At 42.4% G+C, this 17,775-nt stretch overlaps 1 protein-coding gene across 1 annotated transcript; it reads left to right on the top strand.

Moving 5' to 3' along the window:
- Nucleotides 1-1,456: 1,456 nt before the first annotated feature.
- LOC146706677 (E3 ubiquitin/ISG15 ligase TRIM25-like) lies at nt 1,457-7,335 on the top strand. The gene is made up of 2 exons (XM_085464886.1): nt 1,457-1,519; nt 4,841-7,335. Exon 2 carries the CDS (start codon nt 4,848-4,850, stop codon nt 6,426-6,428), a length of 1,581 nt encoding a protein of 526 aa, XP_085321012.1. The 5' UTR covers nt 1,457-1,519; nt 4,841-4,847; the 3' UTR covers nt 6,429-7,335.
- Nucleotides 7,336-17,775: the final 10,440 nt, after the last annotated feature.

Below are 17,775 nucleotides of genomic sequence, written 5' to 3'. Positions count from 1 at the left end.
ACTTCAATTACATTACACCAACATCTCTGACACATTAGCACTAAGGAAACACTGAGTGACCTGCTGGTTTTTGTCCATAAAACTACTCGTCTAAGATTACCACAAAGTAAAAGATCTCTCAGCAAAATTATGCAACATTTTAGTCACTATTGCCCCGATCAACTCAGTGAGCTGGGATTTTTTATTCTCAACATGAGCTACTGTTACAGCAACAGACACGGACTACTGGTGTCCCACAACAACTCAATGTGGACTATGTGAAGGAGCCAAACACATGCCTGCTCCTCTCGTTAACTGAGATAAACTGCTGGCATATTGGTTTTACATCTATACTGTCCAGTGTCTCCTGGTGGACACACAGCATTGTTTAAATTTGAGTCATTGTTGACCTTAGCCATGTTTTTAGTCTTCTGAGAGCACTGAAGCTTCTTTCAGCCTCAGTACCTGCGTTTTATCCTCAGATTAAAATTATTATTCTGTGCTTGATGTGCCTCACCTTTGGCCCTGGCTCTTCCCCTCCCTCTGACTGCACTAGGACATATTGCCACCTGATAAAATGACACATTGATTCGTGCCATATAAAAAGTGAGACATGTCAATTCAGATTCTTTGTCAAATATACACTAATGAATCAATTTACGTCAGCAGCCTAACAATTGTCATGATAATAAATACTAGTTAATCTATAGCACCAACTCATCAGTCAGTCACCTGTGACCTCGCCTCTTCACCTCTGAGCTACAACATGGCAGAGCTGCCTCTGTCACCTGATGAATAACAGTGAGACATTCCACATACATGCAGCCACACATGTGCTTCAAATACAGGCATGAACCATCAAGTCATCCTCCAATTCCACCTGTGATCTTGTGTCACCATTACTCTCTGAGCTTTGTGTTGGTTCTTCTGTCACCTGACAAATAGGACAAACATGACAATAAGAATAAAATGTGGAGCTGCTCAGTGTTTCTGTCACTTTGTGCAGATCTTGACTCATCAGTAATGTTTGTAGGCTGAGTGCATTTTTAAAACAATTTGTGCAAACTGCACTCCAAGGTGGAATATTTGCAAAATCATGACTACCTCATGATATATTGTCTCAAAAATGAACCCTATGAATATGTCAGTACCATTAGGATGAAATTATTGTGTCACCAACATTTTAACGTTAGACATATAATTCTAACAGCCTCTGTAAACTAATATCCCGGCTCGCTCGAGGCTGCCGTTTTCTCTGACACTTTCAATCAAAATTAGAAATGCTGCTCTGAGACTGAGAGAAATAATAGTGCTGCATGTGGTGCAGTTAGTTTCCAAAATACTTTTTCCATGCCAGCCTAAGAAAATTTCTCTAGATCTGCCCCTGCACAGAGCTGGATTAATCGGCTGTAAGAGGAGAAGAGCTTCAACGTCATGTTCCTGAAATGAAACTGAGGGTTTATCAGACCAACAGGTGGCTGCAGACAAGTGTCTCTGTCAGTCAGAGAGACTTTCTCAGCAAAGCCTCTACAGAACAGCGGTGAGTGCAGCAGATTCAATTTAAGGATTGAAAATTCAGCAATGATGCAAAATTCAAGTTTATTATTCTGTGCTGTGTCTTGTCAAATTAAACTCTCAGTTGCTGTCAAAAGCAAAGGTGGGAAAATTATAAAAAATTAGAATTTTGTACAATTTTCAGGTATCTGTACTTGACTTGAGTGTTTTTTGATGCGTGCCATAGTCAGGGGTTCAAAGTGGGACAGTGTTTTTTGTTTGTTTGTTTTTCTGTTGACGCAAACACCGGAACAACTGCATGTGTCCATAAGTTACGGTATTTCAGCATCGAGCTAGCCCTACTGAAGAAGAGTGCACATGAGGGAATTACTTTCTTTTTAAGTGGCAGGTAATTTCAAATACAACGTTTCTATTGTAAGAAGTGTCACCTGGCAGTTTGCTGCCTTCTGTTGTGTGATTGGCAGAGGAGCTTTAAAAAGGTAGTGGGTGTGTGAGGTGAGGTCAGCTCTCCTCTGTGGGAATGATTTTCAATAAGACACTTCTGTTGTTTGATTCAGATTATTTAGTATTGTAGCTGCTCATGTTTAATTAGTCTGTTTAACATTTGTATTGTATCCCATCAGTTATAATTGTTCTTGCACAGCTCTCTTTATCCAACGTCTTTTATCACAACAGTGGTCACAAACTGTGTGGTTTTTCCGAACAGCAACACCTGGCGCTAATTGTATCTACCTTAAATACATTCCCAGAAACACACCAAACTGTAAAACACAAAAGGTGACCCCTATTTGTACACATAAGGTAACAACACAAAAAAATGGCCCCTACAGGTCCAGCTGCTGTATTTCACAGGGAGAGAAAAGAAATAGAACTAACTTCTTTCAGAGATGGAGAAAGAAGAAGAGAGGTAGATTTAAAGGGAAGGACTGCTCAGTGAGGTTTGATTAACTGGAAATTTAAAGCTTACATGTAAGTCCTCATGTTTTTAAATCAGATATTGTGTCAAGTCATGATAAATAGGTTTGTTTGCGGCCATCTGCTGCACATGCTCCACCAAGGTGTCACTATAGATCAGGGGTCCCCAATTCCAGTCCACGAGGGCCGGTGTCCTGCAGGTTTTAGATGTGTCCTTGATCCATCACAGCTGATTTAAATGGATAAATGACCTGTTCAACATGTCTTGAAGTTCTCCAGAGGCCTGGTATTGAACTAATCATGTGATTCAGGTGTGTTGACCCAGGGTGAGATCTAAAACCTGCAGGGACACTGGCCCTCGTGGACTGGGATTGGGGACCCCTGCTATAGATGATCCCATCATCCAAGTAGGCAGCAGCATATGCAGCATGCAGCCACAGCGCCCAGTGCATGAGGCGCTGGAATGTGGCCGAGGCTCTGAACAAGCCGAATGGAATTGTATTGAACTGGTACAGAGTGGAGAATGCCGTTTTTCCTTGGACTCTGCAGACAAGGGAACCTGCCAGTAGCCCTTGGTTAAATCCAGTGTCCAACTGGTCAAGGAGTTCATTGACCCGTGGCATGGGATATGCATCACAGCGTGACACTTCATTTACTTTGCAATAGTCTACACAGAACCGTGTAGACCCATCGTTCTTCACCACAAGAACGATGGGGTTACATCGACTCTTTTATTATTCCCATTCTTAGCATTTCAACCAATTCCCTTTGCCTTTTATGTTCAGGAAGCCTGTAGGGCCATGAACATGCCAGGCTGCATCTCAAAATGATTATTATTCAGCTGCTCCACCAGCCCGTCAGTTTGAGGGTGGTAGACGTTGGGCCCAGTCAATTTATTGCTCAATAACTCGCACAGATCCTTCAGTGTGCAAGACTTTAACAACGTGCCCTGGTCAGTCAATATTTCTTTCGGAATACCGACTCGGGAGATGACCTGAAACAGTGCCTGCACCACACTCTTTGCAGAAATTGCAGTGGCACTGCTCCAGGGTATTGCATTGCACAATCCACCAGAACTAATACAAAGCGATAGGCGTATGCATTCTGAGAAAATGGCCCGATGAGGTCCATGCCGATGCGCTAAAATGGGATCTCCATTAATGGGAGTGGGTGCAAAGGTGCTTTTGGTATGGCCGGCTGGTTAACAAGTTAACATTCTGGACAGGATGCGCACCAGCAGCGCACATCTGCTTGGATTCCAAGCCAATAAAATCGGGTCATTATTCACTCCAGAGTCTTGTCATATCCCGTATGCTCTGCCATGGTGTATAGTGAGCCGCCTGGAAAATAATTTCTTGGCGGCTTTGTGACACCAACAACTGGGTGTGTTTCACAACTCACTCGATATAACCTATCTTTCCACAATACGAAGCGCAGGTAGGTCCACACGGCTTCAGGGCACACCACATGACCATCAATGTCTACCACTTGGTCGAAGGCTGAGCGTAGGGTGTCATCACGAGACTGCTCCAGTGGGAAATCTCCCATGGTGGGAATTTCCAGAGATGATGGGACCTCACTCGAAAGGCCCACCCCGGCCCAGTAGGTCCAGCATGGCCCAGCAGACAGTTCCCCCGCGACGTCGGCGGCAGACTCGGTCCCGCAGTCTGAGCCTCTCCCGCCAGTATTGGTAGTAGTGGTGGCGCCCACTCCGCCAGAGGCCACTGTCATGCCTCTGCAGTGGCCTGGAAGGTCTCCAGGAAGACCTGGGGATTGTCCCCTTCCCCCATCCTGTGCATCAGCACCGTCAGTTGAAAGGGGGTGCAGCGACACCGCAGCCCAGACCAGCTGTGAGGTGTGGTTCCTCCCCTAGGAACCACACCTCACAGCGTGAGACTCCCCAAAAGTTGATTCTGTTCATCTGGACGTTTTCAGTGGGAGAAACGTTTCGTCACTCATCCAAGTGACTGAAACCAGCCCACTGAAGGAACAATGGGCTGGGAGGTCAGTTCCTTCATCATTATTATGATGATCGTTAAAATGCAAATTCTCCTGACTATTAGTCAACAACCACTGGTCAATGGCCATGAGTCCCATTCACAGAGAGTTGGGGAACGGCTGCAATCACAGCATTGTAAGATCATGACAGATGTACCCTTAGGCCCCTCCTCGATTTAGAGATGGTCGTTCCCTGTTCGTATAAATGGCCTCCTGGACTCTGACAACAGTACTTAAACTTTTACTAGATTACTTTTTTTTAACAGTAGTATTTGTACTTCTACTTCCAAAATTAGAGGTGAATAGGAGGAAGAAAACATAACAAAGAAATCAAGTAAATTATAGCCTCCACACATTGTCTGACTTTTGTGAGCTGAATTATTGAACGATAATGCAGTTACAGTTTTTCCTTTCTCTCCATTTATCCCCCCAGTGTGGACATGTCTGCTGCCAGCTGTCTGCTGTCTGAGGACCAGTTTCTGTGCTGCATTTGTCTGGAAGTGTTCACAGATCCAGTCAGTACACCATGTGGACACAACTTCTGCAAGAACTGCATCACTCAGCACTGGAACAGCAGTCCTCTGTGTGAGTGCCCCATCTGTAAAAGGAAGTACTACACAAGACCCGAGCTCCATGTCAATACTTTCATCTCTGAGATGGCTGCTCAGTTCAAGCTGTCAGCTCAGCAGGAAGCCAGCAGCAGCAGCAGCACGAGGAGATCAGAGCAACAGTCTGCTAAACCAGGAGAAGTTCTCTGTGATGTTTGTACTGGGACCAAACTGAAGGCTCTGAAGTCCTGTCTGGTGTGTCTGACCTCCTACTGTGAGACTCACCTGCAGCCTCATCAGACTGTTTCAGGCCTAAAGAGACATCAGCTGATCGACCCTGTTAAGAGCCTGGAACGAAGGATATGTTCAAAACATGATAAACCGCTGGAGATGTTCTGCAAGACCGATCAGATGTGTGTCTGTGTTGTGTGCTCTGTTTCAGACCACAAGTGCCATGATGTTGTTCCTCTGAAAGAGGAATACAAAGTGAAGAAGGCAGGGCTGGTGAAGAAACAGGCTGAACTTCAAGGAATGATCCTGAAGAGACTGGAGAAGATTCAAGAGGTTAAACGCTCTGTGCAGCTCAGTAAGGAAGAGGCAGACAGAGAGCTGGAGGGGGGTGTTCAGTTCTTTGTTGATTTGATGGAGTCTATAGAGAGAGGTCTGAATGAGCTGACAGAGGCGGTAAAAGAGAAGCAGAGAACAGCAGAGAAACAGGCTGCAGACGTCATCAAGGAGCTCGAGCAGGAAATCTTTGAGCTGACGAAGAGAAGCTCTGAGATGGAGCAACTCTCAAGCTCAGAAGACCACCTCCAGTTCATCCACAACTTCTCTTCTGTGAAAGCTGTTCCACCCACTAAAGACTGGACCAACACCAGTATCCATCCACCTTCATATGAAGGGATGGTGGTGAGAGCTGTGAGTCAGGTGGAGAAGAAGCTAAATGACCAGATGAAGAGTCTGTTTGAGGACGAGCTGAAGAGAGTCCAGTGGTACAGATGTTATGCCATGCTTGATCCTGATACGGTTCACCCCAGACCCCCCCAGTATAAAGGGAATGATTGTAGATGTGTGTTATCAAATCTGGGTTACTCTTCTGGAAGATTTTATTTTGAGGTCAAGGTTGACAAGTGGTCTACGTGGACTTTAGGAGTGACCAGGAAGGATAATGTGAAAGGACAAGTCCAGCTGAGTTCTAGCAACGGTTTCTGGACTTTATGTTTGTGCTCTGATGGGTATGTAGTTTCCACGGAGCCGGCAGTCCACCTGTCCCTGAGGTCGAAGCCTGTGAAGGTGGGCGTGTACGTCCACTACGACGAGGGTCTGGTCTGCTTTTATGACGTCAGCACTGCAGCTCTTATCTACTCCTTCTCTGACTGCTCCTTCACTGAGAAGCTCTACCTGTTCTTCAGTCCCTGTTCCAATGATGGTAATAACATCCACACTGGTGGGTTCGGCTGCGTAATACAATAACCAGAATGATAATGATGTGCACACCTTTTTCATATTTATCAACTTTTTTCAAGATTTTGTGTCATAATCTTTTTTTATGATGTACAAGCAGTTCCTTTAAGCTCCTAAGACCCAAACTCCATCATGGCATTAATTTTGAATTTCTCTTTGCTATTTAGGGTGATTGGGACCTGATGAATGTAAAATAAAGAATTACGTGCTTTTTTCTTTTAGCCTGATTTTTGTTTTTGAGGAAAATGAGATCCACATATGAGGACATTTAAATTTCGATAGAACAGTTGCAGTATCACGGCCTCATAAGTGGACATCTGGCCCTTGTAGAGCAAAATAAGGTATTTTGAATGGTAAATGGTAAATGGCCTGTATTTGTATAATTCAATTCAGTTCAGTTTTATTTATATAGCGCCAAATCACAACAAAAGTCGCCTCAAGGTGCTTTACTTGGTCCCTAAGGACCCCAAAGCGCTTTACACATTCAGTCATCCACCCATTCACACACACATTCACACACTGGTGATGGCAGCTACATTGTAGCCACAGCTGCCCTGGGGCACACTGACAGAGGCGAGGCTGCCGGACACTGGCGCCACCTGACCCTAGACGACCCAAAATGTGATGTCCACATATGTAGACACCAGATCCTAGGAAGTTAAAACTGTTTAAACATCACAGAAAAGGGAAATGTGGAAAAAATATGGATTCTTTGTGTGTGTGTGTGTGTGTGTGTGTGTGTGTGTGTGTGTGTGTGTGTGTGTGTGTGTGTGTGTGTGTGTGTGTGTGTGTGTGTAAATAATCGACTATATGTGGTATGTCCTGGGTCATGAAGCCAGAGTTTTGAATTTCTGTAGAATCTGAATCTTTGATTATTATTCTATGTTCTGTTTGGTTCTTAGTTTATTATTTATTTAATTGTTCATGTATATGTTGAGGTTTGTGATCTGGGAGAAGCAAATAAAAAGAATTGCTTTGTTTCAGCAACTCTTGATGAAGTTTCTTGTACTCAATAAATAAATAAATAATAAATAAATTTTTATTTATATAGCACCTTTCAAGACAGAATCACAAAGTGCTTCACATAAAATTACAAGTTATAAAAAGATTTAAAAAGAGAAAATAAAACAGGCAACAACTTAACCAAAAGCAGTTTTAATAAGGTGAGTTTTGAGTTGTTTTTTAAAAACAGCTACTGAGTCCACAGTTCTTAATGCTTGGGGGAGAGAGTTCCACAGTCTCGGGGTCACAGTGGCAAAGGCTCTGTCACCCTTAGTTCTCCTCTTAGTATTTTTTTTAAAGCAAGTAAGCCCTGGTCAGATGACCTCAAAGACCTGCTGGGGACATCGGGCTGTAGCAGATCAAAGATGTAGGCAGGTGCCAGTCCGTGCACAGCTCTGTAGATCAAGACCAGGATCTTAAAATGGACTCTAAATTCAACAGGAAGCCAGTGTAACTGAGATAATAATGGTATCACATGTGAGTACTTGGAGGATTTTGTCAAAAGCCTCGCTGCAGCGTTTTGCACAACCTGCAGACGATCCAGGGACCCTTTGCTTAGACACATAAACAACAAATTACAATAATCCAAGCGTGACGAAATAAATGCATGTATAGCAATCTCCAGTTCAGAGCAAGATAACATTGGGCTTAGCTTAGCCACATTTCTTAAATGATAAAAACAAGACCGAACCAGAGAATTCACATGCCCATCCAATGTGAGAGTCAAAAGTGACACCTAAAGTCCTGATAGAGGATTTAAAATAAAGTGAGAGAGGACCAAGGGCTTTCACTATCTGCGATAGAAACCTATCAGGGGCGCATACGAGGACTTCGGTTTTCCCCTCGTTGAGTTGGAGGAAATTTGCAGCCATCCAACGTTTGATCAAATCTAAGTAATCATTCAGACGCTGAAGCTTAGATAAATCCTCGGGCATAAAAGAAACGTGCAACTGAATATCATCAGCATAACAATGATAAGAAATGTCCTCAAAAGAGCCCATTATATGCTGGAGGGGGAGAAGCTATATTAAAAACAATAAAGGCCCCAAAACTGACCCTTGAGGGAGACCATAAGTAAGGGAGGTAGAGGATGACCTACAATCAGAGACTGCCACAGAAAAGGATCGGTGATGTAGATAAGAGGAGAACCACTCTAATGCAGTTCCAGATACACCAACCCAATTTTTCAGCCTTTCAATGAGGATGTGATGGTCAACTGTGTCGAAAGCTGATGTGAGGTCCAACATGAGTAGAACAGAGCATTTTCCTGCATCATTATTCATCAAGATATCACTTGAGACCCTAAGAAGAGCTGTCTCCGTGGAGTGAGATTGACGAAAACCGGACTGAACCGGACTGGGCCAATAGACTGGAAGACATTTTTGAATAATGATGCAGGTACAATGTCAAGTGAACAGGAGGATGCTTTTACTGAATTCACTAATTTTACCAGCTCAGGTAGTGAAACAGGAGAGAAAGTATCCAAGATAATGGGCCGAGATGGGGTAGAGATCGAGATAGCAGGTGCTGAGTGTGTAAAATTCATTCTCACATTATGAATCTTTGCAATCAGAAAAGAGAGAAAATTTTCACAGTCCTCGTTAGAAAAAATCGGGGCCACAGGCAGAGCAGGAGTAACAATGTCACTAATGGTGTTGAATAGCGCCTTAGGATTGCCTCTGTAACCAAGTGTGAGAAATGGCCAGCCCTCGCATCTCTGATCGCATTATTAAAAGAAGCTAAAAGGTCCTTAAGATAGAGGAGGTGAACATTTAGATGAGTTTTTCTCCACCTGTGCTCCGCTTTACGACAATCACGTTTTAGACAACGAATACTGTCATTTAGCCAAGGAGGAGATTTGGAGGCAGAAACACTCCCCGTCTTAACCGGACAAATTTCATCTAAAATAAAAAGGCAATAATTATTAAAAAGACTGGTTGAGAAATCAACACCATTTTGAGGAGATAGCTGTAAGTTAAAAGCATCCACAAATTTCTCCGCTGTGGAGGAGTTTAAGATGCAAGAGCTAACCATCCGTCTGACGGGGGACAAAGGCTCATTAAAAGACAAACTAAAAACAATAACATAGTGATCAGAAATAAAAAAGTCCTCAGAGCAAATAAAATCAATATTTAAACCGAAAGAAAAAACAAGGTCCAGTGTGTGACCTTTGCTGTGTGTAGGACCGGACACATGCTGAGTCAAATGAAAAGAATCCATAATGTTGATAAAGTCTCTGGCGAATGGGTCAGAGTCATCATCAACGTGTATGTTAAACTATAAGCACTCTAGACAGCTTCATGGTAGCGGATAAGAAGTCACTGAGCTCCGATAAAAATAACCTGTTATATCCAGGTGGACGATTTTTTATTTATTTCTTCATATTTTTATTGAGAGACAAGTGTACATTAGCTTACAATGACAATACAATCTGTGTCCCTCACATATTTCTGTTTACATTATACATGCTTCCCTTAGGCAGCATCATTAGAAGACATAGCATACATTTTCACTGCTATGCAGATGACACCCAGCTCTATCTGTCCATGAAGCCAGATAACACACACCAATTAGTTAAACTGCAGGAATGTCTTAAAGACATAAAGACCTGGATGGCCGCTAACTTTCTGCTTCTTAATTCAGATAAAACTGAGGTTATTGTACTCGGCCCTGAAAATCTTAGAAATATGGTATCTAATCAGATTCTTACTCTGGATGGCATTACCTTGGCCTCCAGTAACGCGGTGAGGAACCTTGGAGTCATTTTTGACCAGGACATGTCCTTCAACGCACATATTAAACAAATATGTAAGACTGCTTTCTTCCATTTGCGCAACATCTCTAAAATTAGAAATATCCTGTCTCAGAGTGACGCTGAAAAACTAGTTCATGCATTTATTACTTCCAGGCTGGACTACTGTAATTCATTATTATCAGGATGTCCAAAAAACTCACTGAAAAGCCTTCAGCTAATCCAAAATGCTGCAGCAAGAGTCCTGACAGGGACTAGAAAGAGAGAGCAGATTTCTCCTGTTTTGGCTTCCCTTCATTGGCTTCCTGTTAAATCCAGAATTGAATTCAAAATCCTGCTCCTCACATACAAGGTCTTAAATAATCAGGCCCCATCTTATCTTAATGACCTTGTAGTACCATATCACCCTATTAGAGCGCTCCGCTCTCGCTCTGCAGGCCTACTTGTTGTTCCTAGAGTATTTAAAAGTAGAATGGGAGGGAGAGCCTTCAGTTTTCAGGCCCCTCTTCTGTGGAACCAGCTTCCAGTTTGGATTCGGGAGACAGACACTATCTCTACTTTTAAGATTAGGCTTAAAACTTTCCTTTTTTCTAAAGCATATAGTTAGGGCTGGACCAGGTGACCCTGAATCCTCCCTTTGTTATGCTGCAATAGATGTAGGCTGCCGGGGGATTCCCATGATGCATTGAGTTTTTCCTTTCCAGTCACCTTTCTCACTCACTATGTATTAATAGACCTCTCTGCATTGAATCATATCTGTTATTAACCTCTGTCTCTCTTCCACAGCATGTCTTTATCCTGTCTTCCTTCTCTCACCCCAACCGGTCGCAGCAGATGGCCGCCCCTCCCTGAGCCTGGTTCTGCCGGAGGTTTCTTCCTGTTAAAAGGGAGTTTTTCCTTCCCACTGTCGCCAAAGTGCTTGCTCATAGGGGGTCATATGATTGTTGGGTTTTTCTCTGTATCTATGAAGCGCCTTGAGGCGACTTTTGTTGTGATTTGGCGCTATATAAATAAAATTGAATTGAATTGAATTGAATTGAATTTGTTAGTTTTTCTTACATGAACAGATACAATAATACACACACACGCGCGCTTAAATAAAATTGAAAAAACAAACAAACAAAACAAAACCCAAGAAGAAACCCAAAACAAACACAAACAACAAACCCCAAAACACACACACACACACACACACACAAATGGGGGGGGGGGGGGGGGGGGGATGATATTAATCAGCTGGTAGAGCGTTTAATGACTTGCAATAGTTTACGAAGGGGCCCCAGATACGATAAAATTCTCTGGATTTGCCCTTCGCCACAAGGCCTATCTTTTGCAATTTAAGAAATGACATCACATCTCTAAACCAAAAAGAAACTGAAGGTGGCTTTGAAGATTTCCAAAGGTGTAAGATGCAACGTCTAGCCAGAAGTGATGTAAAGGCTAATATTTTGAAGTGTGTAGGGTCGGTTAGACCAGTGTTGACTGGAAGCCCAAAAACAGCTAGAAAAGGGTCCAAGCAGATTTGGGTCCCAAGAGCCTTGGAAAGAATAACTGAATACTGACTCCAGAAGCCATGGAGTCTTAGGCACAGAAAGAACATATGGCCTAGGTCACATGGGGTGGCATGACATCTCTCACACTGATCCATCACTTGTGGGTAAATCTCAGACAGACGAGACTTTGAATAGTAAACCCTGTACAATACCTTGAACTGGATAATCTATAACGGAGATTGGATACTGCTTTCTCCCATTGCTGATCGGAAAAAATTACTCCTAACTCCCGCTCCCAAGCCCCCCTAATTTTAACAACTGAATGGACATTTAAATCCATAAGTTGTTTATATATTAAAGATATAATTGACTTCTTATTGGGTTTAAGGGATAAGAATTCCTCCCACGGTTGGACATTTGGAAGAAGAGGGTAGGAGGGGAAGAGAGCAGAAGTGCAATGCCGTGCCTGAAAATAACGGAATAGATTGGTAGCCGGAAGATTTGTTTCTGAACACAGGTCTAAAAAAGTTAAGAAAGTGCCATCTTTATAGAGATCCTTAAATGTATTAATACCATGACGCTTCCACTGTACATAGGCAAGGCAAGGCAAGGCAAGTTTATTTGTATAGCACAATTCAACAACAAGGTGATTCAAAGTGCTTTACAGAGACATTAGAAACAAAAACAAATAAAAAGCAGGATTTAAAATTGAATAAAACAAGCAAACAAACAAACTAATTAACAAACAAACAAACAAACAACAGTATATAAAATCAAAACAGATAAAATCAGAACAGTAGATAAAATCAGTAGTTAAATGCAAGTTTTGAAATTTAAGCTTAAGTGTGGATTTGGTGCTTTATTCAAATGCAGCTGAGAACAGGTGAGTCTTCAACCTGGATTTAAATAAACTGAGTGTTTCAGCTGATCTGAGGCTTTCTGGGAGTTTGTTCCAGATATAAGGAGCATAAAAGCTGAATGCAGCTTCTCCGTGTCTGGTTCTGACTCTGGGAACTGATAAAAGACCGGATCCAGATGACCTGAGGGATCTGGAAGGTTCATACTGGGTCAGGAGGTCATTGATGTATTTTGGTCCTAAACCATTCAGAGCTTTATAGACCAGCATCAGAACTTTAAAGACCAAGGCCAAGATCATAGGTACCATCAATGAGAGTAAACAGATGGTTCTGTGTGATGGGCATGTGTACTGATGCAGAGATGTACTTAAAATGACTCCTGAATTGTGACCAGATCCTTAAACTAGACTGTACCATGGGGTTTTTGGTGAAATGAGAAGGCTTAAGTGGTAGTGGAGAGAACAATAAAGTTTCTAAGGATGAGGAAGTGCACGACAGGCGCTCCAGTTTGCACAACAGCAGTTCTTGAGATTCAAGCCAATGGGTCAATTTGTGAATATGAGAGGACCAATAATAAAATAAAAAGTTAGGCAAGGCAAGACCACCATCAAACGTCAGTCTCTGTAATAATGATTTCCTCACCCTGGGATGTTTCCCTCCCCACAAAAACGATGTAACTAGCTGGTCCAACTTTTTGAAAAAAGCTTTAGGTAAAAATATAGGAATGAAACAGAAATAACAATCGAGGCAAAATGTTCATCTTTACAGCATTGATCCGACCAATTAGGGACAAAGGTAGTGAATTCCATCTCTGAAAATCTGATTGAATTTGAATGATTAAAGGGGAGAAATTGGAAGAGTATAAATAAGACAAAGTACGAGTCACGTTAACTCCCAAATATTTAAAGCCGGCAGGGCTAAGTCTAAAAGGAATGTCAGATTGTTTAAGTGTAAGACTTAAAGAATTTATGGGGAAACATTCACTTTTAAGAAGATTTATTTTGTAACCTGACAGAGAGCCGAACTTGTTTAATAAAGACACAATCGATGGTATGCTAGATAAGGGATCAGAAACATATAGAAGCAGGTCATCTGCATATAAAGACAATTTTAAGTCAAGGCCTGACCGGGAAATACCATGAAAATGAGGAAGGGCCTTCAAAGCTATAGATAGATTCAATTACAATAGCAAAAAGTAGGGGGGGCAGGAGGCAACCCTGTCTCGTGCTGCGTGACAATGAGAAGTAGCCAGAGGAAACACCATTTGTATAGACACTGGCTTGGGGTGCCTTGTACAACAGTCGAATCCAGGAAATGAATCTGTCCTTGAAACCAAATCTTTGTAAGACCGCAAAGAGAAAGCTCCACTCTACACGATCGAAAGCTTTCTCAGTGTCAAGTGAGATAACTACTTCTTGATTAGTGGTCGAGTGTTGGGAAAGAATGACATTCAAAAGCGTGCGAAGATTAAAGACCAGCTGGCGGCCTTTAATAAAGCCATTCTGTTCATCTGAAATAATAGTAGGAAGAACCTTTTCAAGGTGAATGAAAGGATCCTTGTTACCAATTTTAAGCAGCTGCAGCTCAAACGAACGAAAATGTCCAGTTTTCACGGAGCGGCAGGAGAAATGGTCCTGGAAAGCCACGGCAAGCCCACCACCCCGACCAGACAACCAAGGCTGGGTAATAAAAGTATAGCCATCCGGGCAGAGTTCAATAAGTGACGAGTAGTCTACATCCCGCTGCCAGGTCTCAGTCAGGAATAAAAAAAATCCAGTTTTTTAGATAATATAAAATCATTCAGCAAGAATGATTTATTAGACAGAGATCGAGCATTAAAAAGCGCCATATTCAGTGAGCTAGAAGCCTAATTATTTGCAGAGGTTCGAGTTAAGGGACGTAAATACAATTTGTTCGAGCTGTCACGCTCGTAGAATCCACTCACCGAGGGAAGAAAAAGCCAGCCCGCAGAATTCAATTCAATTCAATTCAGTTTTATTTATATAGCGCCAAATCACAAAAAAAGTCGCCTCAAGGCGCTTCATAGATACAGAGAAAAACCCAACAATCATATGACCCCCCATGAGCAGCACTTTGGCGACAGTGGGAAGGAAAAACTCCCTTTTAACAGGAAGAAACCTCCGGCAGAACCAGGCTCAGGGAGGGGCGGGGCCATCTGCTGCGACCGGGTGGGGTGAGAGAAGGAAGACAGGATAAAAGACATGCTGTGGAAGAGAGACAGAGGTTAATAACAGATATGATTCAATGCAGAGAGGTCTGTTAACACATAGTGAGTGATAAAGGTGACTGGAAAGGAAAAACTCAATGCATCATGGGAATCCCCCGGCAGCCTACGTCTATTGCAGCATAACTAAGGGAGGATTCAGGGTCACCTGGTCCAGCCCTAACTATATGCTTTAGCAAAAAGGAAAGTTTTAAGCCTAATCTTGAAAGTAGAGATAGTGTCTGTCTCCCGAATCCAAACTGGAAGCTGGTTCCGCAGAAGAGGGGCCTGAAAACTGAAGGCTCTGCCTCCCATTCTACTTTTAAATACTCTAGGAACAACAAGTAGGCCTGCAGAGTGAGAGCGAAGAGCTCTAATAGGGTGATATGGTACTACAAGGTCATTAAGATAAGATGGGGCCTGATTATTTAAGACCTTGTATGTGAGGAGCAGGATTTTGAATTCAATTCTGGATTTAACAGGAAGCCAATGAAGAGTCTGGATAAACCCTCCTAAGGTGGCAAGGTCTCAAAGAGCCGGGCCCAGCGTATCCAAACAAGGCCGTGGAAAACAAGTCCCCCTCCATGGAGCTTTTCTGGACACAGGAGACAACGCACGCTTGACGTCGCTTACCAGCCAAACCACGCCGCCAGTAAAGCCTGAGCTTTACCTGAATAGCTACAAATAAAATGTCCTTTTGCAAGGGAAGAAGTTGTAAGGAAGTCTGTTTGCAGCACTTCTGTTCCAGCTGTCACAGATAAATAAATTCAGTGGCGATAGAGAAATGGAACTGGAAGCACAAAAATGGTTAAGCTACAAACCAGAACACAAATAACATTTACCAGCATCCACAGCATCCTCTGAACTGGCACATTACAAACACTAAAGGAAAAGCAAACTGTCAGAAACTTTGTTCCAAAGATTTTAGTGCTTTAAAATGGCTTTTATGACAAGTTTGTGTTTTTCTGAAAATGTGTACAATTAAAATTTTATAAAAGTCATGATAGTTTTATTTGACTGTTAGTTTTGATTATGTACAGTGCTGAGGAACTTTATCAGACCAAGTGTTTTTAAATCGGCCAAAAAAAACTGTTTAAAAGAAGAAAACTGTTTGGCAAATAAACAGAATTCACATTTTTATACTAAAATCTGAGCCATCACTCACCGTACAGCCTTATCATTTTGTATAAGTAGATGGGTTCTTTGGCCAGCTGAATGACCATGAACCTAAAAGTATTTCATGTATTTAATTGTAAACATTGTTTTGTCTTTGTTGCTGTTGTGTCATTTTTCCTTTCACATATTTTCCTATAAAAGCAACGCGGTGGTGATGTCAGGAGGATTGGTTATCCACAGGAACACCACACACTTGACCATCAGTTGATCAAAAGGAAGAAGACGTTCAATGAACGCAAAGGTGTGCCAAAGACTCACAGGATTTATCTGTACAGTGAACTTGAGATGACCACCAACACTGGCATACACATTCCCAGAGTGTATCAGTGTTGTTGAAGTGTGAAGATGTGGTTCAAGGGTCAATATTTACCAATAAACGTAAACAATGAATTTTCATCAAAGAATCATGTTGTCATAAAACCTTGAGATATTTGTAAGGAGAAAAGATTTCTTCATGTTTTGAGGACGTGCTGAAGACTGAAGTGACACAACTTCAACTTTATGAATGACACTGATTGATTTTATTATTTTGATATGATGTTGCATTTATTAATGATGGCTGCTGCTCCTGTCTCTTCCATCAGGTGAAGAATGCTGCTCATGCTCGTCCGGCAGGTCCTGCTACTCCGGTCGCTTCTCCAGCCGCTCCTGCTCCTCCTTCAGTTTCTGTTGCTCCTGCAGGGACAGGAAAAACGTGTGGGAGCAGCACCCTCTCGCTAATGCGCGAAAGGGCGCTGCTCCCACGCCACCACGCAATCCAGGCCACCTCTCACACGCGCACTGAGGAAAGGTCCATAACCTGGTCTGGGAGGAGGGATTCAGGAGGTTCAATGCTGGACCGTTGAACCTCACACTCTGAGCTACTCCTGCACGTTTGTCCACACCAACAAGAGGTGACTACTTGTTAGCAGATATGACTTCCCTAAATCAACAAGTCGTTGATAAATGTTTAGTGCATTTATAATTACATGCGGACAAAGCCCCTGTTACTTTACAGACCAAAGGCCAGAGACTGACACGCGTCCATTTTTGCCAATCTGAATCCACCTGCACTGGCTGAGAAATCTTGAACTGACCTTTGTCTTTCACTAAGGGCTCTGTGGTGCAATGGAGAGCGTGTTGTACTTCTAAAAGAACAGAATGATTCAAAGGTTGTGGGTTCAAGTCCTACCAGAGGCAAATTCTATTAATCAGCACTTCATCTGTTCAGTCATGTAAAGGTGCTTTGTCAATTGGTCTAACTCACCCTCTTTAGATCTGCCTGCAGCCTTGTGAACAGCCAATCATGTTATACACCTGACATGTGACTCATGTAGCTGTTTCACTTGGCACTGCTGAAGATATGTGGTACAGTCACTGAGCTTCTTCTTTAAATTTCAACTAATAAATTTAATTAACCACTAACAGTAAATATGTATTTTACATGTAAATCAGGAGTTGTGTTTTAAAACCTTTACACATTTTCAGAAAAACATATGACTGCATCTACTTTTAGATCATCCAGGGACCCCTTATGATTTGTTTCTATGTCCAGTTTATATGTGGAGAATCTAATGCATCAGCAGGGGTGTTGACTATCTTAATCTCAGTTATCTAATGAATTCATCATATTGACTCATCTCTAACACAGAGTAAAACTCTACAAAAAGTTTTTCTCAAAGTTTCCCAAGCAAGCATTTTGAATCAAAAACACACGTTCCAGTTTCATGTCATTTTTGTACTCCATTTATGCATGAAAAGGAAAAACATGAGCCGCAGTCATTTACACTGGAGCAGAGCATCATGGAGGACAGCCATCTGTGAACATCACACTCTGATGCTGGAGAACTTGAGATGTATATTTAAGGTTTAA

This window comes from Copadichromis virginalis, linkage group LG7 (genome assembly GCF_057382275.1).
Source record: "Copadichromis virginalis isolate Kocher_CV1m ecotype Utaka linkage group LG7, C_Virginalis_male_GT1.1, whole genome shotgun sequence".
Classification (NCBI taxonomy): domain Eukaryota; kingdom Metazoa; phylum Chordata; class Actinopteri; order Cichliformes; family Cichlidae; genus Copadichromis; species Copadichromis virginalis.
The sequence above is the reverse complement of the archived record's forward strand: the minus strand, read 5'-3'. Positions and strand labels throughout refer to the sequence as shown.